Source organism: Bipolaris oryzae, assembly GCF_000523455.1.
Source record: "Bipolaris oryzae ATCC 44560 unplaced genomic scaffold scaffold_57, whole genome shotgun sequence".
Classification (NCBI taxonomy): Eukaryota; Fungi; Ascomycota; class Dothideomycetes; order Pleosporales; family Pleosporaceae; genus Bipolaris; species Bipolaris oryzae.
The window spans coordinates 117,827-144,837 of record NW_006911333.1 but is presented as its reverse complement, the minus strand read 5'-3'; the positions used below and the strand labels follow the sequence as shown (position 1 = coordinate 144,837).

Genomic DNA, 27,011 nt, shown 5'->3' with positions numbered 1-27,011 from the left:
ATAAATTATTTAGTATTCTTAATATCTGAAGTATTTCTAGCTAAGCTTCTTATAGTAGAGTATAAAAGTATACATTAAGATAATTAATAACTCTCTACGCGTTAATAGAGACTAGCTTTACTATCTTCAAGATCTTCTTATAGTTATTAGATATAAAAATATTAAAAAATATATCTTAAAAGACTAAAAAGAAATTCTTATTATTACTATACTAGATATAGTAGCGTACTAAGTCTTATATATATTAAAAGTACTTCTACTTAAAAAGAAAAAAATAAATAATATTAAGTAACTAAAATATATATAATAAAAAAGTAGATATATAAAGGGTAAGAATTATTTATATAAGATAATAGTTTCTAATTTCTTAATTAAAGTTACTTTGAAAGCTACTAAGAATAAGTAGTCTATATCACTTTACTTAATATATCTTTATGTATTTATAACAGTACTTTAACTATACTAAACTAAGCTTATCATTTATTTAGTTATTCTTAAATACCAAGAGCTTCTAATTATATAGTATATTAACTTTTGTATACTAAATAGAGATTTAGATACATTTTTTATGAATAATTACTAATAAAGTAGCGTATTCTATATTATAGATATTGTTAATAACTATAATCTATTTATAATTAATTCGTTAAGTAAAACTAAATTTAATATAATAATCTATAATCTATTTATAATTACTTAGTTAAGTAAAACTAAATTTAATATAATACTCTATATCCATAATCATGTCAATTAAAATGATTATACTTATTTAAAAATTAGTTAAAATAAAATTATAGATATTATTAAATAAACTTTATTCTTCTTAATAGTTTTATATATAAGCTTAAACTATATATTGATAATTCTTAGATTCTATTATAAAATTCTCTAATAATCTTTTACTTAATTTAATACTATGCTAAGATTATCTATATACAATTTAAACTACTTTAGCTAATTCTTATTTAAAGACTTACTATCTTATATCTATAGTAGTTTTTATACTCTATCTACTACTTTATATTGTTATAAAATAAATTTTAATAAGTCTCTATTAATAATATATTATATAATTATTTACTTTTTAAATTTATTTAACTTTTAGTAATTTAGCTATATTATAGATGAAAAGGTAATTCCTTAAAGCACTAAGAGATCTACTTATAATAGATATTATAGACTATAGTAGCGTATTAAATACTTTTAAATTAGTTTATATAATAAGGGTTAATAGCTAGACTAAGTCTAGCTTCTTACTAAGTAAATATTATATTCTATTATTAAGGTATCGTTTATTATATATAAAGCTTACGATACTAAGAAAAAGTAGTATACTTAGTGGGGTGGCACTTTTAGTAGTGTAATACGTTATCTAATATTTTATTTATAAATATAAAACAGATATAGAAGTTAGTAAAGTCTTTAGTTACATCATTACCTAGCTATAATTCATCTATTAGTTACCTATATTTTCTACTACTTAGTTATTCTTAACTAACTCTATTTGTTCTTCTGTAAGCTATCTTATATTTTAGAAAGTATTTATTCAACCTCCCTATGATACTTTCTATATAGTAGTAGTTGTTTCGGTCTTGTGAATGTATAGAGAGATAACTAAGGAAGCGCTATAGTGTGGCAGACCTGCTAATTCCAAGTAGGTTAGTTAATGAAGTGATCGACAGACACCCTGTTGCATATAAGAAGATTCTTTAAAATCGCTATATGGTGCGTTATGATTCATATCTATATCGTTCACCATTCCTCCTTGCTATCTTGTCCGCCACCTGTCGAGTGGGGGCTATGCAAATATCTCTAACATACAAACAGTCCTGGGGCAGAGACACTCTACAATCCGTTCTTCTTCAGGTAGTCTCCAAGCTCGGCGACGGAGGAGAAAGCATTGGTAGTCTGGATGTTTTCGGGGTGGTGGGCGATGATGACGGCCTGGCCGGTCTTGAAGGCGACAACGCCCTCTTTGCCCTGGTGTTACAGTCAGTACCTGGCGGGTGTGGGCGTTTGTGGCAGAGGTGGAGAGGGTACCTTCTTTGCCTTGAGCGCATCGTCGCTTGCCTCGATGGTCATGTACTTGACGCCGTTGACCTTGATACCCTCTGAGATGACCTTTTTGGGGTCCGACTTGTCATTGAAGGATTTGGCAATGGCTGCTCTTTCCTCATCAGACAGCTGTAACCTGTCAGCATCCGGGTGTATTGTAGTAGGCCACGCGACGGCACTGCCATTCCATGTTTTGCTGCAGGTCCAGTAGCTGTACCCCGCGCAGGCCAGCGGACGACGTACCGTGAAGTCTGGAGAGGCGGCCCAGTTGGTTGCGCCATCGACATCGCAGATGAGGGCCTTGTCGATGTTGCCGGTGCCGACGAGGCTGGAGAAGGTGGTTAGAGGAGCAGCAGAGTGAGGGAGTTCGAGGTCAGACGCACCTGGTGTCAACGTATGCTGGCTCTGGTCAGTCTTTGCCGTGAACAATGAGGGGAGGGGCAGCGTGGTTGCTCACCTTGCCAGGACATGTTGGGTGAGGGGTAATGTGCGTGCTGCGGGAGCTAGAGTGATGAGAAGATTGACAGAAGACGAGGCAGAGCACACGGTAGATGCAGGTACTTTTGACTAAGCGGGACGAGCAGCGGGACGAGCAGCGAGAGGGCAGATGCGGTGAGAAGGTTTGGTGCTGCGTTGTTGGGCTAAGTCGCGGTTTGATAGTGGGGCTGTTTCGACCCCGCCCTCTCCCTCTGCCTGTCTGCGTCAATGCGACGAGCAATGCAATCATAATCACCTCTTCCTATCGTGACCCACAACTCTCCCAGCACCGGGCCGCCTTGTCTTGATCCTCTCTTCGTCTTGTCCTTGATCTTGCGCCATCGTGCAGCCAGCTGCTTGTCACGTCGACAGCCACCGACGCTGCTCTGGGCCCAACACAGCAGCGGCGACAACAACAACAACAAGAGCCCACCGCGATATCCGCCTAGTGTCTGTTCACTTGGTCTCTCTGGGGTCAAAAGCCAACGAGCGGGTCGAAATGCTGGCATCGGACAAGCGGACCCATGCACTGCACATCACTAAACAGTGGCTCTAGGCGCCGGCCAGCAGAAGAATAATTCCGTGTTTGGGCGCGTTGCTTGCACAGACGAAGCACAATTGCTTTGTATGACTCGGCACTCGACACTCGACATGGCCCACTGGATGCCACGCAATAGTGCGCAGCAGACAAGAGCGGCTACTGTTGATGATGATGATGGCGCTGTTGTTGCAGCAGCAGCAGCAGCAGCAGCAGCAGCGCATTTGACGTGGTCCTGTTGAGTTCTGGCCTGGCCTGGCCTGGCGTCTCCTTTGGGCCGATGCCTTTGCTTCTTGCCTCAGCTTCTGACTTTGCTTCTGTCTCTGCCTCTGCCTGGATGGCCTGGCTGGCCTGGCTAGCCTTGCACCATTATGACGTGCGCCTGTTACCCTGGCCGCTTGTCCGGGTCCCGCCGCCAGTCACGTGTCCACGCTAAGCCCCAGTCCGCTGCTCAGAGCTCATTGCCAAAAGATTACGCGTGAACAGATATCCCGATTGAATCGTACCAACCCAATGTTTAGACGCATGTAAGCTTGCACGTCACTATACGCACATCTCTCGCGACCGTACTGCCTAGAAAATCCATACCATGCCGTCTCCTTCTCCGTCTCCAGCACGCTCGCCATCGCCATCGCGAACGCGCAGCCCATCTCGCGACAGGTCGCAAACACGATCACCGAGTCGCTCTCCTTCGCCACGGTCCGGCTCGCCACGGCGCTCAGTATCCCCACGGTCTCGATCACGGTCTCGATCACGTACCCGATCCCGCTCGCCCAGATCCCTCTCTCCCCGGCGCAATGGCCGACGCAGCTACACACCAAACAGCAGATCGCGCTCAAGAGGGAGGAGCTACACTCGCAGCCCCACCCCCAGGGATGCGTCGCCAGCACCCCGCAGTGCAAAGGTGAGCACACTAAGCCGCTTGATATCAAGGACACACTTGCTTCGGGCCAGCCTTCCCAGCTCATCAGCCCGGCCCACTAACAGTCTGACAGATTGTGGTAGAAGCCTTGACCAGAAATGTCAAAGAAGACCACATACGTGAGATATTTGGAAAGTATGGCGTCATCAAGGATGTCAGGATGCCCATGAATCCAACTTGTATGCCCCCATGTCGCACTTTCGCAGTCATTTTACTCATGGCCAAGCAGTCAACATCAATCGCGGTATCGCATACGTACTCTACGAGGAGATTGACGAAGCCGAGCGTGCAATCGCAAAAATGCATGACGCACAGTTGGACGGTTCCAGAATCCAAGTTTCCATCGTGCTCCCTCGACGTCGCTTTTCTCAAACCCCTCCCCCAGCCCGGAGAGGTCCCCCGCCAGGCGACAGATTCCAAAACGACTTGGATAGCGGATATGGACGCGGTGGACGTGGACCACGAGGAGGAGGTCCACCCGGAGCATACAGACCACCGCCTATGGATGGTCCTCCACGCTACCGCTCTCCACCGCGCCGCATGTCACCTGATCGTGGACAGTGGGGACGAGGCAGAGGTGGCCGAGGGGGAAGAGGAGGATGGGGAGGACGCCCACGATCGTACACACGGTCCCGAAGCCGCTCGCCCCGAAGGAGCATCTCACGCTCTTCTTACAGCCGGTCTCCGTCGAGAACTCCGCCAAATCGAGGCTACGGCAGTAGGGATAGCCCGCCACGAAGAGGTGGCCCTAGCAGCGGCACTGGCGGAGCCAGAGGACGGAGAAGCCCCAGTTATAGCTCCTACGGCAGCGACCGCAGTCGGAGCAGAGACCGCCGATGATTGTACCATCTCTTGGGCTGTAGTGTGTTGAAAGGAGTTACTGGGTACATGGACTGAGCCCTCACGGGCAGCATTTTCGAGCGTACTGCCAACCAAGCCTTGTTCGATCGGCGGGGACATGGATGGATTAGTGACTTCGCTGCGGCCATGATGCCACCATCTCTCAAGTTGTATATCAATACTACCACGTAATCAAGTCATCTTCAGTTGAAACCCAGCCCCTTTTTCTTCGTCTTCCCTCGCCCTGAAAATGCTACTAAAATCCAGACTACCCTGCATGCCCGGCGCCTCGCCCCTCTTTGGCGCATTCGGGCTCTTCTTTCGCCTTCTCTCCTGCCCAGCCTTACTGGGAAACGTGGGAAACATCTCTGTGGGCTTAGGCTTTGGCTGCTCCCTGAAATACGGGTGAGCCAGGACCTCCTTTGCCGTTGGCCTGTATTCCGGATTGAGCGTGAGCAACGAAGAAAGTAGATCAACACCCGAGGCTGTGAGAAAGGGGAACTTTGCACGATTAAAGCCAGGTGCATTGCGGTGGTCTCGGGGCATCTTGAGGCTCTTCGCATTAGGCAGCCGGTAGAATTGCGGCCATGTCTTGTCAGAGGGTAGTCCGCACAGCGAGAAGATGAGCGAGAGCTCGTCGACTTCGTTCTTGCCTTGCAGCAAGGGCTCTTTGGCCAACAGCTCCCCAAAGATACAGCCAATGCTCCACATGTCGACTTCGGTCCCGTAGTCCCGGGTACCAAGAAGCAGTTCGGGCGCACGGTACCAAAGCGTGACCACGAGCTGTGTGAGAGGCGCATTGGAAGGCGGGATATACCGCGCCATGCCAAAGTCTGCAATTTTGAGCTGTCCTCTGTTGTTGAGCAGAATGTTTGATGTCTTGAGATCCCGGTGCATGATGAAGTTTTCGTGCAGATATCCGACTCCAGATACCAGTTGACGCAACAGCGTCTTGACTTCGGATGCCATGAACGGCTCGCTCATGTCTTCCTGCAGCGTTTTGAGGTCGTGTTCGAGGAACTCCATGACCAAAACGCATTCTTGAGGATCGTCGCCTGAGAGTATCTCGTGAAGATTGACAATGTTATTGTGCCGGCAGCGTTGGAGAATCGAGATTTCGCGTAATGCTGTGACGGGGAACCCGTCTTGGTTGTAGTCCATCTTAACTTTCTTTAAAGCCACGACAGTGTTGGAGGTTATGTCACGCGCCCGTGATACCCAGCCATAGGAGCCTTCTTCAATTTGATTTAGAGTCTCAAAGTTGGAAGTGTGTCGGCATGAGGTCCAGCCTCCGCCCTCCAGGCGCAGTAACGTTCGCTCTTCTCGAGTCTCATTTTCTTTGGGCACTTGTTCATTATCATTATCGCCTGTTGACAATCTTCTACGCTTCGCGGGACGCAAATCTGCTGCTTCTTGCGCCACGCGCACTGCCGCTTCTGCCTCTTGTTGTTGTTTCTGCAATTTTAGGCGCTTCTTCTCTTCCTTTTCTTTTTTTCGACGTAGCTCTTCAGCCTTGTCTGCTTCGTCGTTCGCCCAGCGGGATGCCATCGTTTCTTCTCTTTTCCACGTTTAGGCTTTATCCTTGAAAAGTTATGATACGAACTGCATACCAAGTCACCTTCGATATATATCGAAGTAGGACTGATGTCCGGGTTGGAGCGTGGCAGACAGCAACAGGCGGAGGCTTAGGAGGATGGTCATAGCTTCGTTCACCCCGGCGTTCCGATCTGAACTTTTGTCATTCCGAACGTGCAGACGTTATGTAGTTGCGATGAGCATGCCAACATGAGGATTCAATCCCTAATATTACTGCGAACGGCAGCGTATACTCGCCTCTCAGTATCTCGGCCAATTGGATATCGTGGGACAAAATACACTTCCCGGTGGTCGTCGACTGCGGCTGCTGCAAGTTCGGAACGGCAATGGTCGACGCCTCTTGCAAAGACGCTGGCTGAAGCCATTACTGTAAGGATTCAATTCGCCTCTCAGTAACAAAGGGCCTGACAGTACCTCCAGACGACTGGACCAATTTCCGTGGCGGCATATATGCGCCAGTGCCTTACGCATCCCGAAGGAGGCTACTACACTAGACAGACGACGAGCGGACAGGATCAATTTGGAACCAAGGGCGATTTTGTAACGTCCCCCGAAATCAGTCAAATATTTGGCGAGTTGATTGGTATATGGATATACGCAGAATGGCTATCACAGGGTAGGAAGGACAAGGTCCAAATTATCGAAGTGGGCCCTGGACGAGGAACGTTGATGGACGATGTTCTCAGGGTATGGCAAAAGCCAGATAAAAGGAATACAAGGATCAAGGCTGAGATTCTCTTAGACTATTTCGAGCTTCAAGACGTTCACCCAGAGCATTGAAGCCATCTATCTTATCGAAGCGTCGCCCTATTTGCAGAAACAGCAGGCAAAATTGCTTTCTGGGACTGATGATTTGGCAAAGAGCGAGATTGGCCTGACTGCAACTTGCAAGTATATTCCAGGCTGTAAGATTGAGTGGTGTGAGGATATCCGACTTGTTCCCAAGGGTAAGTTCTGGCTGGGCTTCGACCATCTTTTCTGATAAATTGCTGACACGTGACGTAGAGGCCACAACAACCCCCTTCATACTTGCCCATGAGTTCTTTGATGCACTCCCTATACATGTGTTTCAAAATGTAGCACAGTCTTCTATACCAGCTCCGTCAACTATCCTGACTCCAACCGGTCCTATAAAACCAAAGCACGGCGTAACAGTCCCCAAGAATAACTGGCATGAACTTGTTGTATCGCCGACTTCTCCTTACACAGAAGCGAATAAATCAGGTGGTCCGACGTCGATGAAAGATACAGAAAAGCTTGCTTTTGAGCTGACTGTATCAAAAACCCCAACACCACATTCGCTGTACTTGCCTAAACTGTCCGATCGTTACAAGAAGCTGGAAGGCACTCCAGGCGCAGTCATTGAGATTTCACCGGAATCGCTTGCATACATCTCCGACTTTGCCGTGAGAATCGGCGGTAGTAACTCCAAACCTGGCAACGCTTCGGCGCCAGCCAAAGGGTCTGATGTATTATCCAAAGACGAGGAGACGTTTACAAAATCGCAGCCTTCCGGAGCCGCTCTCATTCTTGACTACGGCCCGCTAGATACGATTCCTGCAAACACACTTCGCGGCATTCGATCACACCAAACCGTCTCACCTTTTGCAGCACCAGGTCTTGTGGATCTTTCGGCGGATGTAGACTTTATCGGTTTAGCAGATGCTGCTTTGGACGCCTCTCCTGGCGTGGAGGTCCATGGCCCTGTTGAGCAATCCTTCTTCTTGTCAACCATGGGGATCAAAGCGCGAGCGGATCGCTTGCTCAAGGCAGCGAAGGACGAGGAAACGAAGAAACGGTTAGAGATGGGGTGGAAACGGCTTGTGGACAGAGGCCCGAATGGTATGGGCAAAACGTACAAGGCCATGGCCATTGTGCCGTATAAGAAGCAGGGTCCGGTCCGAAGGCCGATTGGATTTGGTGGGGATGTGGCTGCATGAAGTCGTGTGAAGATGGAGAAGATCATTGGGGTAATGTGCCACATGGGTATGGTGTGTTCAGTGTTGCCCGATGGATCGGCAAGCGTCGAATGTCATAGTCCTACGATGATTCGAATCGGGCGCTGTACTGCGCGACGCTTGTGACTTAATGTATTTTTAACAATAACGTCATGTACATGTATCTAGCTACTTGGTTTCGGAACATTCGCGTGTAGTGATGGCAGGGCTCAACGAGCAGCTCTGACAGACTTGGAAGCGCACAGAGAATATCTACGGTTCTTTTTTTTGTGGGGGAAGGACGGGGAGATTAACTTGCTTTTTCCTGCTCAAAACTGTTTTTTGTTTGCACTTGCAATATAGACTTGCTCGGGTGAATATTCAGTATACATATACACATACAAGAAGCTGAAATCTAATCTACTTGGTACTGTATGTCCATAGTCAGGTAGTTGTCGTGGGGGCAAGGGGTTGCAGGGGTAGAACGGAGCAGGGGTGTAGTAGGCGACGATGACGTTTGGTGGCCGGCAGTAGGCCGGCGTGCAACCTTGATTACAACATTGTTGGGCATGTCGAGCCAGAAGGAGGGGACAAGCACCGCAGCTGCTGCTCGTGCCATTCCTTACTTCACCACCCTCTCCTGGTCCGTGTATCAATTGAAAATCGCCCTGCTTGCCTCGGCCTCGCCGTCGGACATGGCCAAATCAACCGCCCTCCAGACCAATCTCGACGTCGACTATGTCATCACCTACCGCTTTGCCGACACGGGTATGCTTGCTCCCATGGCGGTCTGAGTGAAGCACTGGGCTGACGGGCACACAGACAAGGCTAAGGCGACTGCGCAGTTTGAGAAGCTGTGCGAGGCGCTGGCAAACGCTGGCTTACAGACCGAAGTCCGCAACGGCGACTCGCACTCACTTCTGCTCTTCGTAAGGGTTGCTTCTGACGAGCACCTGTTTGGCGAAGTATACAGGTCCAGGTATGCATCGCCTCTGTGTTTCCTCAGCAGATGAATGGCTAACCCCTGCCCAAGGGTCCGCGACTGGATCCACGGCGTCCGATCTGCTGCCCCTGAGAATGTTACGCGTGAATCGCTCGAGGCAGAGCCATTGTACGAGGCCGAGCGGCTGCGCATCATATACCAGCTCATTACAAACCCCACGTCAGAAGGCGGAGCCGGCATAACACCCAAAGAAGGCGAATGGAAGAACGTCGAGTCCATCTTCGCCCTGCATGACCATGCGTACAACAAGGATTGGATCAAGAAATGGACATCACAGTACATCCTCAGCACCGAAGACTTGGACGACATCCGCAACCGCATGGGAGAAAAGGTAAGCTGCTGTCTTTCGGCCTGGGGCGGTCCAGTGTTAACGCGACCAGATCGCCTTTTACTTTGCTTTCACCCAATCCTACTTTACCTTTCTCATTCCAGCTGCCGCGTTCGGCCTCTTCTCATGGCTGTTCCTCGGCTATTTCTCGCCAATCTACGCTCTTGCCAGCGCCTTGTGGTGCACCGTCTTCACCGAATACTGGAAGCATCAGGAGAAAGACCTGAGTGTCCGCTGGGGTGTCAAGGGCGTCTCCAACATCGAGGTAAAGCAGAAGGACTTCACGCCCGAGAAGACCATTACCGATCCTGTCACCGGCGAGCAAGTTGGTTTCTTTCCTGCATCCAAGCGCTTCCAGAGGCAGTTGTTGCAAATCCCCTTTGCAATCATTGCAGCCTGCTCCCTCGGAGCCGTCATCGCAACCTGCTTCGGCATCGAGGTCTTCATCTCTGAGGTCTATGACGGACCGCTCAAGAGCGTCTTGGTAAGTAGTACACCACGAGTACTGCCTCTGGCCATACTAAATCTTCCTAGATCTTCATCCCTACTGGTATCCTGACCACTGTCAATCCTATCCTCAACACCCTTCTCACCAAAGCGGCTACACGATTGACTGAATTCGAGAACTACGAGACACATGCCGCGTACGAGAAAGCCTTGACCCAGAAGATCTTTGTTATGAACTTCATCATGTCTTATCTCGGTATATTCTTGACTGCATTCGTATATGTGCCTTTTGGCAAAGTCATCGTGCCCTACCTTGATGTTTTCCATGTCGCTGTTCGACCTTTTGCTCAGGAGGAGAAGCAGCTTCATACTGAAGCAAAGAGGGCTAGCTGGAGCATCAACCCTGATCGCCTTCGCAAGCAGGTCATCTACTTCACCGTCACTGCCCAGGTGGTCAATTTAGGCATGGAGCTTATCGTTCCATACCTCAAACGTCGTGGACTTGACAAGTACAAGGAGATGCAGTCCGAGCGAGCTGCCAAGAACGGCGGGTCTGCACCACCCGCTGCTGCTAATGACCCACCTGAAGACGCTGCTTTCCTTGAGCGTGTCCGTAAAGAGGCAGAGCTTGAAGTATATGACGTTACAGCCGATCTCCGCGAGATGGTTGTTCAATTCGGCTACCTGTCTCTCTTCTCGGTCGTATGGCCACTGACTGCCGTCTCCTTCCTCATCAACAACTGGGTCGAGCTCCGTGCTGATGCCATGAAGATTTGTGTTGAGATGCGCCGACCTACGCCATGGCGTGCTGATACCATTGGTCCCTGGCTTGACTCCCTTTCCTTCCTCACTTGGCTCGGCAGTATTACCACGTCGGCTCTCGTCTACATGTTTTGGAACGACAACACTGGTCCTAGCGGTAGCCCCAGCAATATTCAACTTTGGGCTCTCCTCCTCACCGTCTTCTTCTCTGAGCACCTTTTCATTCTCTTCCGCTGGGGCGTTCGCATCATTCTATCAAAGCTCGATACTCCGGGCTTGCAAAAGGAACGCCGCGAGCGCTATCTCGTCCGCAAGCAGTACTTCGAAGAAAACCTTAACAAGCTTCAGAAAGTTCCTGCGTTGAGTGAAAAGGGTGGCGAGATTACTAGGCAGAGTCTCGAAGAAGATGCGCGACGAAGCAGTCTGAGCGAAACTACGGCCGAGATTAGGTTTTGGCAACGTCAGAGAAGTTGGAGAGAGAGTGCAGCTGTGGCCAAGAACCTGATTGAGCAGGCCAAGAACGAGACTGTCGTCGAGAACAAGAAGGAGCTGTAGATGGGGGATGTGGTAGTTGAGTACGTTAATCGCCTTTCGACCTGAAAATGGGTTTACTATTCTTAAGCATTGGGATTTGTTCCGTTCAGTCGATTCTTCTATTCTTAGAGGCAAGTTGGATAGAGGAGATTGGGAAAGTATTCTTACCTAGTAATAGCTACCAGATTAGTTTGTATGGAAAACAAAAACTTATTTACTTTGGAGCCAAAGGGAAATAGTCCGTCTTTCGTCCTCGAGTGCATGCGGTAAAGGCCTGCAAACCCAATGAGAAAAGACGTCCCATTGCTGGTGACATTTCTGCTGTAGAAAGAAATTGGTGTCATTAGTATCTTCGTATCCATCTAGAAGAACCAAACAGATGAAGCAGAACAGGGGAGAAAGGAGGAGAGGGGGATTGGGAAACTAGGTTGTCATGAGCCACAGATTTAGCAGTACAGAGAATTGAACGTTCAAACAAACAAGCAAACAAACTAACAGAAAGACAGAAAAAGGCCAATAAGCAGAGTCAGACAGCAAATCATACGGAGCGATACTCATTTGTTCATGTCTGGTCCTTGTTTTGTTCGATATGATTCCTTTCTTCTTCACATCTCCTGCGCGGGTTCCGGTCCGGACACAAGACACCATATCCGAGCCGAAAACAAAAAGACGGCTTTTGTGACGAAACGAGGTGGAACTTTGTGAAGAGAATCAACATGGGTTGGGTTCGCTAGACTTGTCATCTGCATATCGATAGGGATTTGCATCTGTTCGTCTGTCCGTCCGTTGCGGAAGAATTGTCCGTCTATAATTCGCCAAACGCCTAGAGTAGCTACCCATGGGAGAGCTACTCTGGGGGTATCTCTTGTTGCAACCAGTACTTTTGAAATAGAATATGCCGTCCCTAACCTGTCTGGAAGAGCAGATGAGCAGAAGGCGCCGGAGCATTGTGTACTCGCCTGCTCAACCCACAGCAATATCTCACGCCCGAGTTGCCCCAATTCTTTGGGGAACAGAGGTGCTCGTCCACCTAATCAATACATACGATTCCCGCCCCATCAATAGTAGCATTATATCGTTCGAAAGCTTGGATGGCCTCTTTCATGGCTCTTGTCCGGTGACCGTCCCGTCCTGGGATGGGCCAGGTAAGCAAGACAGAGAAAACTGTATAGTGCCCAGCTCCTTGCTTGAAATGCAAGGTCAACTTGAGCCCGAGCACGCCCAAGCGGCGGCAAAGTATAGGGGAAGCAGAGAAGGATAACGCTAATAGCGTTTTGCTTCAAATCCAGTAAGAGCTCACTTCAGGGTTTTCAAATGCGTTCTCTGCTTGATGTAAGTCTCATAGTTGCCGCCCAGGACACACTCGAGAATACTAGGCCCGATATCTTGGCCTGCGCGTGCAGCTTTCATTCGGTCCTCAAGTGTGTAGTAGGCTTCTTTGAAGGCGTCAAAGGCATCCTGAACCCTGTGAGACCCACCAGAAATGTTGTTCTCTGGACGATTCGGATCTTGGATAGAAAGACCGTCGTACCTTTCCGGGCGACCATCGACTCCATGGGCCGTCTAGAACATGTCAGCTTCGTGAAAGATATGGGAGAGATTTTGACATCTGCCAGCAGCGCAGTATCAACTGTTGCTCACCTTTTCAACAACAGCTGGCGGATTCATCTGGATGCGTTTCCTAGACAAGTCGAAATCGCCATAATATTTGAGAAATCCCAAGAAGCATTCGCCAAGGTTCTCATGCTGGTCAGAATGCTGAATATAGCTAACAATCAGACATATGATGCTAAAACCGCCAATGCCGCCCGTATGCACTTCGTTCAGTCCATGCATCACAAGGAACTGCTTTAGAAGTGCTACCATGTATATCATGTCAGGGTGATCCTTCTTCCACTGTGCAAACGTAGCTTGAGCTTGAACCCCGCTCAAGTTTTCAAAGGAAATATCAACTTGAAGCTGGGTAAGCCTGTCTTGAAACTTGATGATGGGAACCTTGGCATGGATGACTTGGCACCCATCCGCGTCCATTCCCATACTTTTGAGCCTGTTGGATGCTTTGTAAAGCAGGCTCTTGTTAGCGCCCCTCTGAGACATATCGACAACAGGAGGCCCGCCGTTGTAGTACTGATCGGAAACGTAGACCAGGTCCATGTCAGCTGTAGGTAAATACAGACCTGCAGGGAAAGAGCCAAAACATAGCACACGGCCATTTTGTTGAGGGAACCTGCGTTGGCCCAGCGCATTGTTGACTCGGTTGACAAGTCTATTGCGCTGTTCGTGTTCGAATGGCTTGGGAGCAACGAAATCGTAAAAGTCCAGTATTTCATTGTGAAGCCTAGTAGAAAATCAGTACATGATTGTGGGAGTTTGGCGTCAAGGTCGCGTGGAACGCTCGTGAACATTACGTGATACACGAAGCTCCATGCAGATTCCTGACCCTTTGGACACTGGTAACTTACCACTTCTCTGGTTCACGAGCAAGATGCGCATAAGCATCAGGTGAAGGAAGCCAAGGTGTTGGATCGCGATTGCGAGCTGGCAACCACTCACTAACTACACCGCCTACCGTAGCTTTACGCTTGTTGTTGGCCTTGGGGCCACGAGGTGCCCGATGATCTGCTACAGCTGCTTCTTGTCTACTAACGATGCTGTCAATGTGTGTGAACTCGTTCAGTGAGCCCTGTGTGGGTTTTTGAGCGTCGTCATCGTCGTCGGCAAACGAAATGAAATCATCATTGGCAACGACAGAATTGTGCCCTGCAGCTTTCTCCACCTCTTGGTTCTTTGCTTTCCGGATCAGTTTCACGAAGTCGACCCTTTTCCCCGTTGTCTCATCCGGCGGTGGCAATGCGGTATAGGGGTCTGGATTGGACCATTTAGGGACAGAGTCGCCATCAGTACGCTTGACCTGGGTCCGAGCAGCCTTTGGCTTACTCCGTGACGCGTCGCCGTCCTGCTGGCTTTCCGAGGAATCATCGCTTTCTACTTCCATGTCGGCTTCATCATCATCCGACAGGTCGTCGGGATTTTGAAAGCGGTTGGAATCAGCTGCGATGCCCAATGCACGCTCAGGAGTGCCGTTCTCGCGGTGCTGAAGCAGAGCACGCTCGTGAGGCGCAGCCTTCTTGAAGCCACCTCTACGATGGCCGTTTGCATTGTTCCTGCCGTTGGCACGAGACTGGTCTCGCGGTGCCCCGCCACGACCGCGTCTTCTTGATGTTGCAGAACCAGAAGGGCCTCGCGGGTTGGCGGGGCCAGAGGGTGGAAAGCGGGGCGCGGGGTGGCCGGACTCGAAGGTGAATTGCGAGCGACTGCTGTTGCGCTCGCCGCCGGGTCGATAACTGTCGCCATCTCCACCTGTGAACGTCATGCGGTCGGCGAGCGGTGGCGGGCGGTCGCGTCCAGGGCGATATGAGTCGGCCATGGCGTGTCGTAATTTCCAGGGGCAGTCAGAGTCGTGCGCGGCCAGTGACTGTGGCTATGTGTATATGCGTGCGTGTATGTGTATGCGCAGGTGGCGTTTGGCGGATCGTGATGTGATGCAAAAGAGCAGCGGTGGTTGCGCGCGAAAGTTTTGTGTCGAGACGGGCCTGGTGTAAGCCAAGCCTCTAGCGTGACCTTCAGGCGTTGTGGGGGTGAGGACTGTCAGCCCCTCGTCGACTCCACGTCTGTATCGTTTACCATTGCCAGCATGTAGTACCTGCATACATACATATATAGTATATCCGCAAGCTACATGCTCGAACAACACATGGCCTCACTAGCTCCTAGGGAAAATCATTCCTGCGATTGGGATTAAAACAGTCATGTGGGTAACTTCGGTATGGGATGCATTGAGTATGGCTCAGCTGTCGATTTCCTTGTTACAGCATATAATGATACAGTATTCGAACATTAAAGGAAAATAGCACATGTACGTGCAGGAGTGGAGAGACGTAAAAGCATACCCTTGCCAGTCAAACTGCACTCTCAACCACAGTGCGCCTTCGCTGAACTGTGCCCAGAGAAGGTCCAAACGCTATGCCAAACGCCGCTCAAATGCAACAAGACACTCTTCATTGCCATCTACAACACTTGGACACTTTGATCTGTGCAACAACCTGTCTCCCCTGTTTGGGTGGTTTGCACTGCCGTCTATGACCAAAGTGTCGGCCATTTCGTCTGCGTTGAATCCGGCTTAGTCCTCCTTTGTGAATTTTGGCTTGAAGCCCTCTCTTAATTCCTTTTCTCTTTCCGCTACCCGTTGGTGGCCTTGTATCTCCCTCTCGATCCTTTCCCTTGCCCTCAGGATCTTGCTCTGCAGATAGAAACTGCCGCCCTTCTGTGGGTCATTCAGGTCAAACAGCCGCTTGAATCGCTCTGTGACTACTTCCAGCTCAATGTTTCCCATCTTTCCTGGCCCCACATTCAAGATCTGGCAGGCCTCGTCCATGGTGATGTTTGAGGATGAGAAGGCGCCTCCGCTTTTTCCACCCTGGTTGGCTGCTGCATATTTCTGCGAGGCGGCTGCTTGACGGTACGACTCAGACACGGCTCGACCTATTATCCGGGCGCCCGAAAAGACGACTTGTGTTATTATGCGGTGGGCCTACGGGCGTTAGTTCGGCGTGGTGGGAAGAGGACATTGTTGCAGCGCACCATTGTGGCTATGATGAAACCGAGGGCGACAAACGAACAAGAATTGTTTCTCTTTCAGGATCGTGAGGCGCAGGCGCTCGACTTCTGCTTGGTGGTGGCGGGTGCGGACGGCGACGAGGGCATCTCCAAAATTTCTGGGGCCCCTTCCGTAGTTTCGGTCTGCTTCCGGGGCTGGCACGTGACCATGGCGGCTCGGCCAATCACGCCACGATCGCAAACCGCCACGCCCGCAACCACCATGTTCTTGTGTGCTCTGGTGCATGCAGATGCGAGCGGAACAGCCAAACAGATTCCGGGTTGACACGCATATGTCATACAAGAATGCTCAGCTTGTTGTTTACAAGGAGCGCATCGCCGAGGGCTGTCACAAGACTCCCACGAGTCGCCCTCGGACCAAGACCTTCACATGCTCGGGGACCCCCGCAGAAGACATGACCGTGTGCAGCAACGCCGGAAGTGCTAGTAGTTGCATGACACCCTTTGTTCACTCTCAGGCTGTTCTTGCCCGCGTTTGCACACTTGCTTCATCCTGTACAAATATACACGCCGGGCGTGGCTTGACATCAACGCGGCCCTCAGCCTCCTCTGCGCAGCCGGGCGATGACGCACATCCCCATGCATGGCAGCACTAGGTCCGTCGCCTCCAGACTCGCAACAAGATTGCGTGTAAAATTGGTCGCGCAACCACCATGCTTACCCTCGACTAGATACGCCCTGGATAGAGCACATGTCCACTCCTCACAGGTCCACTAACGATGCGTCGTCTCCGCCGTCTACCGGTGATCCGAATCCGCCCACCTATGCCTCCTTCTCGCCCGCCCATCTAGGCCAGACAACGCCCCAGACCAAGCGCCGCTCCGCCATACTTGTCCACCAGAAATCCCCATTGCTTGCTGCTACGCCGCCTCAAATCACCCGTGTCCTTGCATATTCGCATCCCTTCATACTCCCGCTGAATAAGTTTGCTGGCCTGGTGACATGGACGACGGGCGATCCATGGGAGAGCTTTCTGCTCGTAGCCGCCTTCTGGGCAGTCGTCATGTACGGGGATGCAGTCACGAGATATGCCGGGCCCATCATCATAGTCTCGGTTTTGATTCTGGGCATGTACACGCGCAGGTATTCGCCCCTGTCGTCTACGGGCTGGACTGGCGAAAAGGGCCAGACAGAACACAAACGAGTCGAGTCGGACACCAGCATCAAACACCACAAGAGTCTGGAGGAGATTGTCGATAGCCTGAAACTCTTTACTTCGCGCTGCAATATTCTGTTGGATCCATTTTTGCGCCTGACAGATTTCCTTTCTACTCAGAGGACTGCGACATCGGCTACCACACGACCAGCGCTGACTGTGCTGTTTATCCGCATTCTCTTTGTACTGCCGTTATGGATAGCACTTACGCTCCCACCCTTCTACATTCTTACCACGAAGAGAGTCGTACTGGCAATAGGCACAGTGATGCTCAGCTGGCATTCGCGACCAGCGCGCGTCACGCGCACGCTGCTTTGGAGATCAAAGACGGTCCGAAAAACATGCGCCTTCCTCACTGGCCTGGACTTTGGCGAGATAACATCAGCAAACCAAAAGGGACCACCCCCTCTCCCACCACGGAAAAAGAGCACCCAGGAAGTTGCTGCCTCGCTGGCTGCTAAGCGCCGACCAGAGTCAACTGGAGTACGCTTTACTTTTTCCATTTATGAGAACCAGCGGAGGTGGCTAGGCATTGGCTGGACCTCGTCGATGCTTGCTTATGAGCGGGCATCATGGACGGATGAGCATCTCAATCCTGTGCCACCCAAGGAACAGTTTGAGCTGCCCGAAGTTGAGGGTGGTGGCGCGAGATGGCGATGGGTCCAGGGCAGTGAGTGGAAGATTGATGGCGCCGCCAAAGATGGCAAGGCCGAGAAGGGTATCTCAAAGGAGGAGCTAGCCTGGATTTACTATGACAATAAGGTACAGTCAAGCAGATTACGGGCATGACATGGAGATACTGACCTGCAATAGTGGAGAGATGGTCGAAGAGGTCAAGACGGTTGGGGTCGCTATACACGCCGTCGGAAATGGTACCGTGATGCCGAGCTTGTCGAATCAACTCCTTCAACAGAGACTACACCCATCCCAACACCCAGGCCTGCTCCAGTCGACAGCTCTGGCGATTCTGACGCCATCCATCTCCGGAAACTTTCGTCGAATCTCAGCGTGACATCAAGCACCGACCCTACGCTCGTCGAGGGCGATGGACGCGAGTACGCTGCATCGGTCATTTCGGACACGGATGCTGCGAGCACTAAGAGCAGGAGAAGCTGGTTCAAGAGGAAACGCAGCAAGAGCAACTGCGGTAGTGTTAGCGGTGCTACTGCAATTAGTGATGCCGGCACCAGCGGAACGAGAAGAAGTGACGAGGACGATGTGCAGAGCCCGCTTGACCGTATAGTTAGGGATGAAGAGTGGAGGCTCGGTGACGATATCAGGCAACACCTTGATATCTGAGTTGAACTTTGATGTTTTCCTTTCATATACCCTTTTTCCCTTGCAATGCATGATGGGTGGTGATCTTGTGCCGTAGTACGACCTGGCTATATAGACATGTATGTCGCTTTGAGGACCCATAGGGACCTGGGTTTGTCGACATTACATATTCAACTTGGCGAGGGCATTCTTTTGGCAAAGTTCAGTCAAAATGTGTGACATTCCACGGTCACGCGCAGTGCATGGATAGCAGAGGTCTACTGTGTATGGGTTGAGCGCCCACGAGTCAGTCTGCGTGCTGACGGAGCCGCGCATGACGTCGCGGCAGTTTTTCGTCCCGCTCACGAACTTCAGACTTCCAGCCCGCGACAGTGATGCGACTCACCCTCCATGTCACTCTCCAGGTATGCCAAGACATACCTACTGAACCAATCCAAGTACAAACATCTCAATGTTTTCAACTCACTAGTCGCTCCGTCAGTGCTCGCCTCGCGCGACAATGCCGCCGAATCCAGTCCTGCTTCTCGCAGTATCAAGGACAAGCCAATCGCAATAAAAGATAACATTTGCACAAAAAGCTTGAAGACAACAGCATCCTCCAATATATTGAAGGGCTTTACCAGCCCGTACGATGCGACGGTAGTCAAGCTCCTCCAAAATGAAGGTGCTGTCATCGTGGGCAAAACCAACATGGATGAGTTTGGCATGGGCTCGCATTCGACACATTCGCAGTTCGGCCCAGTAAGGATGCAGAGGTATGAGGGCGAGAAATTGAGTGCAGGGGGAAGCTCAGGCGGAAGTGCGCTTGCAGTTGCCAGTTCTCAATGCTGGGCGTAAGTTCCCAGGTGTCGCGGAGACCCAGTTACATATGCTAAGACAAGCAGGGCGTTAGGGACCGATACTGGAGGCTCTGTCAGACTACCTGCTTCGTATACAGGCGTTGTCGGATTCAAACCGAGTTATGGCCTGCTCTCAAGGTGGGGCGTGATCGCCTATGCCAACTCTCTAGACACTGTTGGTATATTTGGGCGAAGCACTGAGGATGTAAGGACTGTCTTTGGTGAGTGCAGTTACCACCTGAGTATGCAGCATGTCTGACAATTCATAAAGACAAACTCAACATGCATGATCAGGAAGACCCAACCTCCATTCCTCCTTCAACACGTGTACGTCTTGGAAAGCGAAAGGAGAACCAATCATCACCTCTAAGGGTTGGCATCCCCCTCGATTACAACATTGAAACCCTACAGCCCGTTGTTCGCAAGGCATGGATTCAGTATCTGAATCACTTATGGGACCGCGGTCACAGTTTGCATCCTATTCGGCTACCGACGACACAACAGGCTTTGTCAGCTTACTACGTACTCGCACCAGCTGAAGCATCCAGTAACCTTGCAAGGTACGACGGAGTACGCTTCGGCAGTAGAGCAGAGGGAATTGATGGAACGCCTGATAGTGTGTTATTCGCCAAAACTCGTGGCCAGGGATTTGGAGCCGAAGTTCAACGCAGGATCTTGCTTGGAGCCTTCTCGCTTAGCGCCGAAGCTATTGACAACTACTTTATTCAGGCACAAAAGGTCCGCAGGCTGGTCCAGCAAGACTTCAACAGAGTGTTTGCAAGACCCAATCCTCTTTTTGAAGACGGGACAGCTCCAAAACAGCCAGAGGGGGTTGATGTTATCGTGTGCCCTACGGCACCATCCACGGCGCCATCGCTATCTGAAGTGGAAACCCAGGATCCTATTCGATCCTACATGAACGATGTATTCACTGTCCCTGCCAGTCTGGCCGGACTTCCAGCGATTAGTATCCCCGTAGGTGTGAACTTAGGGAAAGGAGACTCTGGGATACGAGGAGGAAGTGATTCAATCTTCAATACTGTGGGCTTGCAGGTGATTGGTCAATACGGAGATGATGAGCTTGTCCTGGATGCTGCGAAAATCATGGCGGATATTTCACCGTCTCCTCAAGTGCACCATGGGCCAGATGTCACTGCTTGGCATGTTGATGCAGGGCGAAAGATATAACATGTCGTCAGGTCTTGTCATCAAAACACTGTTAGTATCAACAGTCAATCACGCATCAATACAAATCGAAGTCGTGCCAGCCAATATCACGCATGACCCTGCCATGTCATCGTGGTTTGCATGCGACAACCACGCCACGTCAACAGTAGCTTCCCGTGAAAACGATGACATATCGGCCATTCTCTATAGTACTAGTGTTTTTTATTTGGACGAAGCCCGAAGCCGGTACCTCTCACCCAGTACCATGTCGATCTCAGACACTTAATAATAGAAACCATATGCCGACATCCCATGGCAAGGGCAGACGAATGCGACTCGGCTGAAATGATCACATAACCTTAGCGGACCTATGGCCACAGCTGATGGGTACTAGTGTTGGAGACTAGCAAGTGTTGCGTGGGGGGGGGGGTTGACATGTCACCGTATCCAAGTCCACTGCCTAGATACTGCTGCATATATGTAGTATTGTAGGCCTAAGCAGTCGGATGTAAGGGTGTTACAGAAAAGTTTACTAGACAGCTAATAGCTGCCGGCGAGATAGCAATAGTATCGACATGATACATGTCATGATGTCCTTGGATACTAGGTACAGTACGAGGACTCTCATGCCTTGGCGCTTTCACTAACCGCTTAAAGCCCAAGAGTCCACGCCCACGTGATTACGTACTAGTAGCCTGCACAGCAGAACTATCATGATTGGCCGGCATGTGACTAGGCACGATCGAGTCACGCGGGGTATAACGCGTGGAAGCTAGTGAGGCCATCTAGATTGGAGGCGCTACGTCATGGAATCGACACATGCATGCCACCAGTCTTGTACCTGTGAACGACAACCACGCGATTACAGTTGTACGCATCATGGTCTTGTAAAGCCGTCTGTTGCTTGCCATCATGTACATCTGCACCTAGCTATGTCTTGCATTATCAGCCCATGTCACATATGCACTGTATGCGGTGAAGGAAGGGCGGGGTTCACACTTGTAGGTTCAGTGTCACCGGTCTTCAAAGCACAACAGACACATCCATGGCCAGTCAGCAACGGATACGTAAACATTCGATATCAGATAAATGCGGCCAGACTATTTCCCACGTTGGCGGTTATGCCGTTCCATGGCCCTGCGTAAGAGAAGCAGTCCTCTGGACCTTGTTCTCCACACCATCTTCCGTGTGCCCGTGGCATCAAGTTTGAGACCCTAGAAAACGATACCTAGGCGGAAGCAATGTCCGGGCTCGCGGGACAATCAAGTGGCCAGGCAACAACTGAGAAGTGAAAGCAGGGCGCAGTGGAGCCCACCGTACGCGCCTCACGGAGTATACCGGGGGACTGCGCGACTTGTGCGAGTGGCCCATCGCCTCAAGCGGTTATCCCACCGAGTCTCCCAAGCCCTGACCGACCAGCCCCAGCATGCCTGTAGCCATCCAATCAAGTCTTGTCCGACGGCCAATGTATGATGCCAACCAACCAACCCTCCCGATCCAGCGTCACACTGTCGTCTGTATGGGTTAAAGGTGATGCGCATGGCGCGCATGCTGTCGGTCTTGGTCGATACTGAAAAGGAGGGGTCAAATCTAGTATCTTCGATATGTCACTCGTTGGGACAAGACACCCCACCATGATTGGGGAGGGGAGGGGGGGCGGTCGGCCGCACAAGTCGCGCATGACCCAAGCGCCTCCATATCCAGTCAAACGAGCAGCTGGCCGAGCGTGGGTAGAGAAAGAAACGAATGAGCCAGAGTAAGGCGAGACGGTCGGCAGGTCTATATAAGTATCCCCCCATCTCAGCACCTTGATGGCCTCATCGCGCTCCAACATTTGCTCATCTGTCCAACTTAACACACTAAGCTACTTTCAACCAACCAACCAACTCCCAACCAATCAACCATCTTCATCATGTCTCCATGGTACGTCTGCTCAGCATACTCCCCCTATACGATGCATCACGCCGCCTGCTGGGCATGCTGCTGGGATGGGGGATGGGGGATAGCGGTTTAGCGCCGTGATGGCTCCCCCGCCTCATCATGTGCTACTAGCAGTGGTGCACCGGTTGGAGCGTATCGAACTCTCCTTTTTTTTTTCTCTCAGAAACGAAGATTGAACTTTCTTTTGCTAACTGCGTTGTGTTTAACAGCACCTGCAACACCTGCTCCTGCAAGGGCGACTGCTCCAGCTGCAACTGCGGATCTTGCTCCGTAAGTCTCTCTCTCTCTCTCTCTCTCTCTCTTATTTCTAGGCCTGTCCTAGCAATGAAACAAGAGACAAAGTTTTGCTAATACCACTGATGCTCTAGCACTAAGTCGATAACATGATACCACCCGACTTTTGCAACCTTTGAAAAAAAAAAGCACATGACGGCCACGGTTCCATCGAGCGATTTGGAGAGATGGACAAGACTTTTGTTTCAACATGATGGTCGTTTTGTGACTGACTTTGAGAGGGGTTGGCATAGGAACCTTTGAGTAGGAAGGGGTGGAGATGGGAATCCCTGTATGAAGCATTATGGATTATGGACACTCCTTTGAATCAAACAATAAGCATTCAAAACATGGACATTTGTTGTGATTGTGATGTATGCGACGGTTGGGTTTGATACCAGGAGAGAGTTGAGTGAATTGGATATGATTTGTAGACTGGACGACTGGGGTAAATTATTGCACATACTGGTAATGATCCTTGTTGTTTGACCTTGGTGGTACATGGCATTTTGCTATCTGAACATGTATACTTTCACGGCTTTTTTTTCTTTCTCTCTTCACTGTATACAAGGTAACCTGCTGCCTTTACACTTTCCTCTATCTCTCTTCCTAACCACTAGTTACGCTTTTCTAGATATATACCACCCTCCTTTATTTGTCATAGTCTTAACTTTCAAGTCTCAAAAACGGTGGTGAAGATACGTGTACAAGTCATGATGACATTAGCTCTCCATCAGTTTAAGAGAATAGTCAAGGTTGCGAAACTGTATAATTCAATCTGGAAAGCGGATTTAGCATACGACATGGTGCAGCCGTCGTGAGTACATGAATAGTTATAGTCTTCAGCTCAGCCTTCCAGATGCCGATAACCTAATTATCAAGCGACGTGTAGTATGAATTGTAAAGTCTGATTGTTTCCATGTGCCACGATGAATTCCATTCTTGGTCTTCCTCTACAACGTATCTCAGATACTTCCTATCGACGAGCCAAAAAAAAATTGAGATACCCATTCAAGTGTTTATGCCTTACTTTTGTTCACGTTATTAACAATGCATGGGGACTCGAGACTAGACGGGGAATGACCGTGTACCCGGCCGAAGCTGATAATTTTGGTAAACATGTCAAAAACGCCTGCGCTATGCAAAATGAGGACAAAAAAGAGCCTTGTAGTTGACGGGTGCAAATACAGCAACAAACCAGGACTATTCATCCATTTGCCACTGATACTCGAGTTTCTCGATATTCGCCTTGCGATTTCTCGAGTCGAACCACTGCTTCTCGAAGCCATTACTACGATCAATGCCGTCCCATCGGTGACCAGGACGAATGTTGTATCTGTTTGGCTGGAACGGCCCTTTGTACAGCGGCTTTCCAGTAATACTGCGCCCAGCCTTCTTTTTGCGCAAAAAGCCCATGGCCGGGTCGTTCCAGTGATCGCGTTCCTTGAGCTCATCGTTGAGTTCGGCGTCATCTACGTATCGGGCGACTGTCATTGTCTTTGCGTCTTGCAGCTGCTGTTTGCGGCGCTCGGCTTCTGCATTTTGCACATCTCCACGTGCTGCGCGTTCTTTTTCACGCTTCTGCCGCTCCTCTTCCTCTGCCTTTTTACGTGCCTCGGCGCGCTTCATGGCGACATTGATGATGCGACCGCTGGCATCTCGGTATATGGTTTCCGGTGCCGCACCGCCCATTTCCTTTGCAATTTTCTCGGCCTGGCGCTTCTCCTCGTCTAGCTTCTGATTCATCGCAGCCTCGACTTGGGCGGCTGTTTGCAGGCCTGCCTTTGTGCCCGACGCTGTTCGAAGTATCCCATCCTGGTCTACCATCTCTGGGGCTTCGTCTTCGGCTGCCGCAGCCTTTTCGCGATCGGCAGCAGTACCTGCAATGATGGCATCGGCGGCAGCAGCGTCGGCAGCAAGCTGCGCAGCATGCGAGGGCGCAGCGACACCGACAGCCGTCCACGTTGCTGCGCTGGTGCCTTTTGATTTCTTCTTTGATTTCTTCAGCGTGCCTCCGCCGACTGATCAGCACCGTGTTAGCCATGGACATGTGCAGGATGCGCGAGTTGGGGGGCACTCTTACCTATCATTGGCGCGTCATCGTCGTCATCGTCGGCCTTGTCTTTCCAACCCAGGTTGTCGTCGTCTTCAATGATGAGGCCGGCATCCTTGTTCTTTCTTTTGCGCTTCTTGGATTTCTTTTCCGAATCAGCCGTAAGGTAGTTTTTGGCCAGGTAGTCGGCAAGTCCAGACATGCTTGATTGGATGGCGGGGTTGGCTGCCCATTGTGCATGCCTACAAGTCGCGAAGTTTGGCAGGCAAAGTCGACGGGCTTGGCACGCGCATCATGACAGGTCACGTGATCTCGCGTCATGGCGTGTGACCATGCGCGATGGGCCCCTGGCGGGTGATCTCACTCACCCCAATACCTCGTCTTGGATTACACTACACACTGCGACTATGGCACCTGGAGAACGCTCCGAAGAGGTGTGGCTGTGGTACACAGCCGTGTACGAGGCGATTCAGGAGATACCGTATGGCAAGGTCACCAGCTACGGACACATTGCCAGGCTGGTGGGAAAGCGTGCGTGGTGCTGGGAGATGATGATGATGGTGATGATGACGACGACTGGCTGACTTGTTTGTTTGACTATAGCCGAATGTCCAAGGTAGCAGCACTCATCACCATCATGTCACTGCTGCGACTAACAGGTGACGTCAAAAGACAGGTGGGCGTGTGTCTCAAGAACCTGCCTTCGCCATGGCCATCGACATCGGGCGACAGCAGCAGGACGAAGCCCAGGTTTCATAGCGGCAACGTGCCTTGGCAGCGCGTGATCAACGCCAAAGGCGGCATCAGCCCGAGGTCTGCGCCCTCGTCATGGCGACAACGCCTTGTTGCCTTTGTGTTTGCCTGCTGACAAAGGACAAAGAGGACCAAGTGCAGCGGCGCACCAAGCAGATGTTCTACGGAGGGAAGGTGTAGAGGTCAGGCAGGATGGCATGGGGCAGTACACGGTGGAGCTGGACGAGTACGGGTGGTTCCCGGACATGCTCCCGAGCGAAGCAGAGCAGATAGAGGGCAGCGACATGGACGAAGACAAGGACGAGGACGAGGCCGCGTACCATACTTGAGGCATATTGCTTGAGAAGCTCTAGGGGGTGGCTTGAATAGAGTACATGGTGTAGTGACAGCAACCAGGGTCTTGTTACAGCAGTGCATTGCCGTTGAGCGAACAACGTGTGTGTTAGGCGGCACGTTAGAGTTGGCAAGTCGCTGATTGCCGGCGGCTACCCCCAGGTCGTGGGTGGTTAGTATGGGGTAGATGGCCGTGAGCCGGATCCCGAAGGCTCTAGATTACATGACTGTACGGAGCTAGTGGGGGGAAAGGGCGCAGATACGGGCACCGAATGCGGATAGCTATCGGGGGGTTGGGAGCAAAGGGGCGCGCCATGGACTTGTTAATGTGCAAGCTGGCTGTGATTGTTGGGGCGTCTGCATCTGCGAGATGCCATGACTGTTGGTGCGTGACAAGTCGATAGAAAGGATGCAACCTGGTCGGGGGAGGAGGGCGGAGGGCAGCCATGTGGGGTCGGCAATCGGGGGGGGGGACCATCCAGGGACATGGGGGAGAGCTGGAGCCTTGAGCCTTGATGGAGCCCTAGAGTGAGAGCTTCAGCTTCAGCTCCCTTCTCCCCCCCTGGCCCATGTCCGTCGTCGTCGTCGTCCCCGTCTTCGCCGTGCTGCAATCCAGGAACACGGCACGCCTGCAACCCGCCCACGTTGGCCACCAAGAGGCTGCTGAAACTCCGATGATGACACCACGGCCACCAGCGTCAAACCGGAGCCGCGTCGGGTTAACGCGGGAAATGCCTCGGCGAGTCGGATGGGCGCGTCGGGGGCCATGGTGATGGCCATGGTCATGAGCTCCCACTCCCTCACTCCCTCCTTATCAACAACCAGGACAAAAGAGCGGGGACAGCGCTGACGCCTTTGACCTCATCTCAAAGGGCGGCCCCGTCCGCGCCACTATTTAGCTGCAGGGCATGCCTATCTGCGTGCGGCCTAGGTAGATACTCACTTGCATCCTACGCCCATTCCCATTACTACTATACCTACACTACTTACATATACACTACACACTTACGGTACATACCTTAGCCATAATCCCTCACAGCTGCCTGCATAGCCACCCGGTCTTTGCTCCCAATACACGTCCGTCATCCTGAGTCACTTCTCA

The 27,011-nt window shown here is 50.7% G+C and overlaps 11 protein-coding genes across 11 annotated transcripts; 6 read left to right on the top strand and 5 right to left on the bottom strand.

Moving 5' to 3' along the window:
- Positions 1 to 1,845: 1,845 nt before the first annotated feature.
- COCMIDRAFT_4968 (uncharacterized protein) lies at positions 1,846 to 2,525 on the bottom strand (the record flags this gene model as incomplete). The annotated part of the gene is made up of 5 exons (XM_007689368.1): positions 1,846 to 1,980; positions 2,041 to 2,184; positions 2,299 to 2,383; positions 2,439 to 2,454; positions 2,513 to 2,525. 5 exons carry the CDS (start codon positions 2,523 to 2,525, stop codon positions 1,846 to 1,848), a joined length of 393 nt encoding a protein of 130 aa, XP_007687558.1.
- A 1,134-nt stretch (positions 2,526 to 3,659) lies between these two features.
- Positions 3,660 to 4,863, top strand: COCMIDRAFT_4967 (uncharacterized protein; the record flags this gene model as incomplete). The annotated part of the gene is made up of 2 exons (XM_007689367.1): positions 3,660 to 3,974; positions 4,066 to 4,863. The coding sequence occupies 2 exons, from the start codon at positions 3,660 to 3,662 to the stop codon at positions 4,861 to 4,863; spliced, it is 1,113 nt and encodes a 370-aa protein (XP_007687557.1).
- A 161-nt stretch (positions 4,864 to 5,024) lies between these two features.
- Positions 5,025 to 6,380, bottom strand: COCMIDRAFT_4966 (uncharacterized protein; the record flags this gene model as incomplete). The annotated part of the gene is made up of 1 exon (XM_007689366.1): positions 5,025 to 6,380. One exon carries the CDS (start codon positions 6,378 to 6,380, stop codon positions 5,025 to 5,027), a length of 1,356 nt encoding a protein of 451 aa, XP_007687556.1.
- A 237-nt stretch (positions 6,381 to 6,617) lies between these two features.
- Positions 6,618 to 8,368, top strand: COCMIDRAFT_4965 (uncharacterized protein; the record flags this gene model as incomplete). Its single annotated transcript, XM_007689365.1, has 4 exons — positions 6,618 to 6,797; positions 6,849 to 7,115; positions 7,171 to 7,375; positions 7,434 to 8,368. 4 exons carry the CDS (start codon positions 6,618 to 6,620, stop codon positions 8,366 to 8,368), a joined length of 1,587 nt encoding a protein of 528 aa, XP_007687555.1.
- Positions 8,369 to 8,934: 566 nt separating this feature from the next.
- COCMIDRAFT_4964 (uncharacterized protein) lies at positions 8,935 to 11,460 on the top strand (the record flags this gene model as incomplete). Its single annotated transcript, XM_007689364.1, has 5 exons — positions 8,935 to 9,133; positions 9,188 to 9,344; positions 9,399 to 9,699; positions 9,749 to 10,180; positions 10,231 to 11,460. The coding sequence occupies 5 exons, from the start codon at positions 8,935 to 8,937 to the stop codon at positions 11,458 to 11,460; spliced, it is 2,319 nt and encodes a 772-aa protein (XP_007687554.1).
- Positions 11,461 to 12,735: 1,275 nt separating this feature from the next.
- COCMIDRAFT_25999 (uncharacterized protein) lies at positions 12,736 to 14,866 on the bottom strand (the record flags this gene model as incomplete). Its single annotated transcript, XM_007689375.1, has 3 exons — positions 12,736 to 13,002; positions 13,081 to 13,777; positions 13,902 to 14,866. The coding sequence occupies 3 exons, from the start codon at positions 14,864 to 14,866 to the stop codon at positions 12,736 to 12,738; spliced, it is 1,929 nt and encodes a 642-aa protein (XP_007687565.1).
- A 753-nt stretch (positions 14,867 to 15,619) lies between these two features.
- On the bottom strand, positions 15,620 to 16,266 carry COCMIDRAFT_36430 (uncharacterized protein; the record flags this gene model as incomplete). The annotated part of the gene is made up of 2 exons (XM_007689387.1): positions 15,620 to 16,030; positions 16,264 to 16,266. 2 exons carry the CDS (start codon positions 16,264 to 16,266, stop codon positions 15,620 to 15,622), a joined length of 414 nt encoding a protein of 137 aa, XP_007687577.1.
- Positions 16,267 to 16,699: 433 nt separating this feature from the next.
- Positions 16,700 to 18,571, top strand: COCMIDRAFT_25997 (uncharacterized protein; the record flags this gene model as incomplete). Its single annotated transcript, XM_007689374.1, has 3 exons — positions 16,700 to 16,712; positions 16,788 to 18,034; positions 18,086 to 18,571. The coding sequence occupies 3 exons, from the start codon at positions 16,700 to 16,702 to the stop codon at positions 18,569 to 18,571; spliced, it is 1,746 nt and encodes a 581-aa protein (XP_007687564.1).
- A 369-nt stretch (positions 18,572 to 18,940) lies between these two features.
- On the top strand, positions 18,941 to 20,577 carry COCMIDRAFT_94192 (uncharacterized protein; the record flags this gene model as incomplete). Its single annotated transcript, XM_007689408.1, has 3 exons — positions 18,941 to 19,383; positions 19,435 to 19,610; positions 19,661 to 20,577. The coding sequence occupies 3 exons, from the start codon at positions 18,941 to 18,943 to the stop codon at positions 20,575 to 20,577; spliced, it is 1,536 nt and encodes a 511-aa protein (XP_007687598.1).
- A 3,396-nt stretch (positions 20,578 to 23,973) lies between these two features.
- On the bottom strand, positions 23,974 to 25,025 carry COCMIDRAFT_25995 (uncharacterized protein; the record flags this gene model as incomplete). The annotated part of the gene is made up of 2 exons (XM_007689373.1): positions 23,974 to 24,791; positions 24,854 to 25,025. 2 exons carry the CDS (start codon positions 25,023 to 25,025, stop codon positions 23,974 to 23,976), a joined length of 990 nt encoding a protein of 329 aa, XP_007687563.1.
- Positions 25,026 to 25,230: 205 nt separating this feature from the next.
- COCMIDRAFT_94211 (uncharacterized protein) lies at positions 25,231 to 25,905 on the top strand (the record flags this gene model as incomplete). The annotated part of the gene is made up of 3 exons (XM_007689407.1): positions 25,231 to 25,354; positions 25,483 to 25,636; positions 25,704 to 25,905. The coding sequence occupies 3 exons, from the start codon at positions 25,231 to 25,233 to the stop codon at positions 25,903 to 25,905; spliced, it is 480 nt and encodes a 159-aa protein (XP_007687597.1).
- Between the last annotated feature and the right edge of the window lie 1,106 nt (positions 25,906 to 27,011).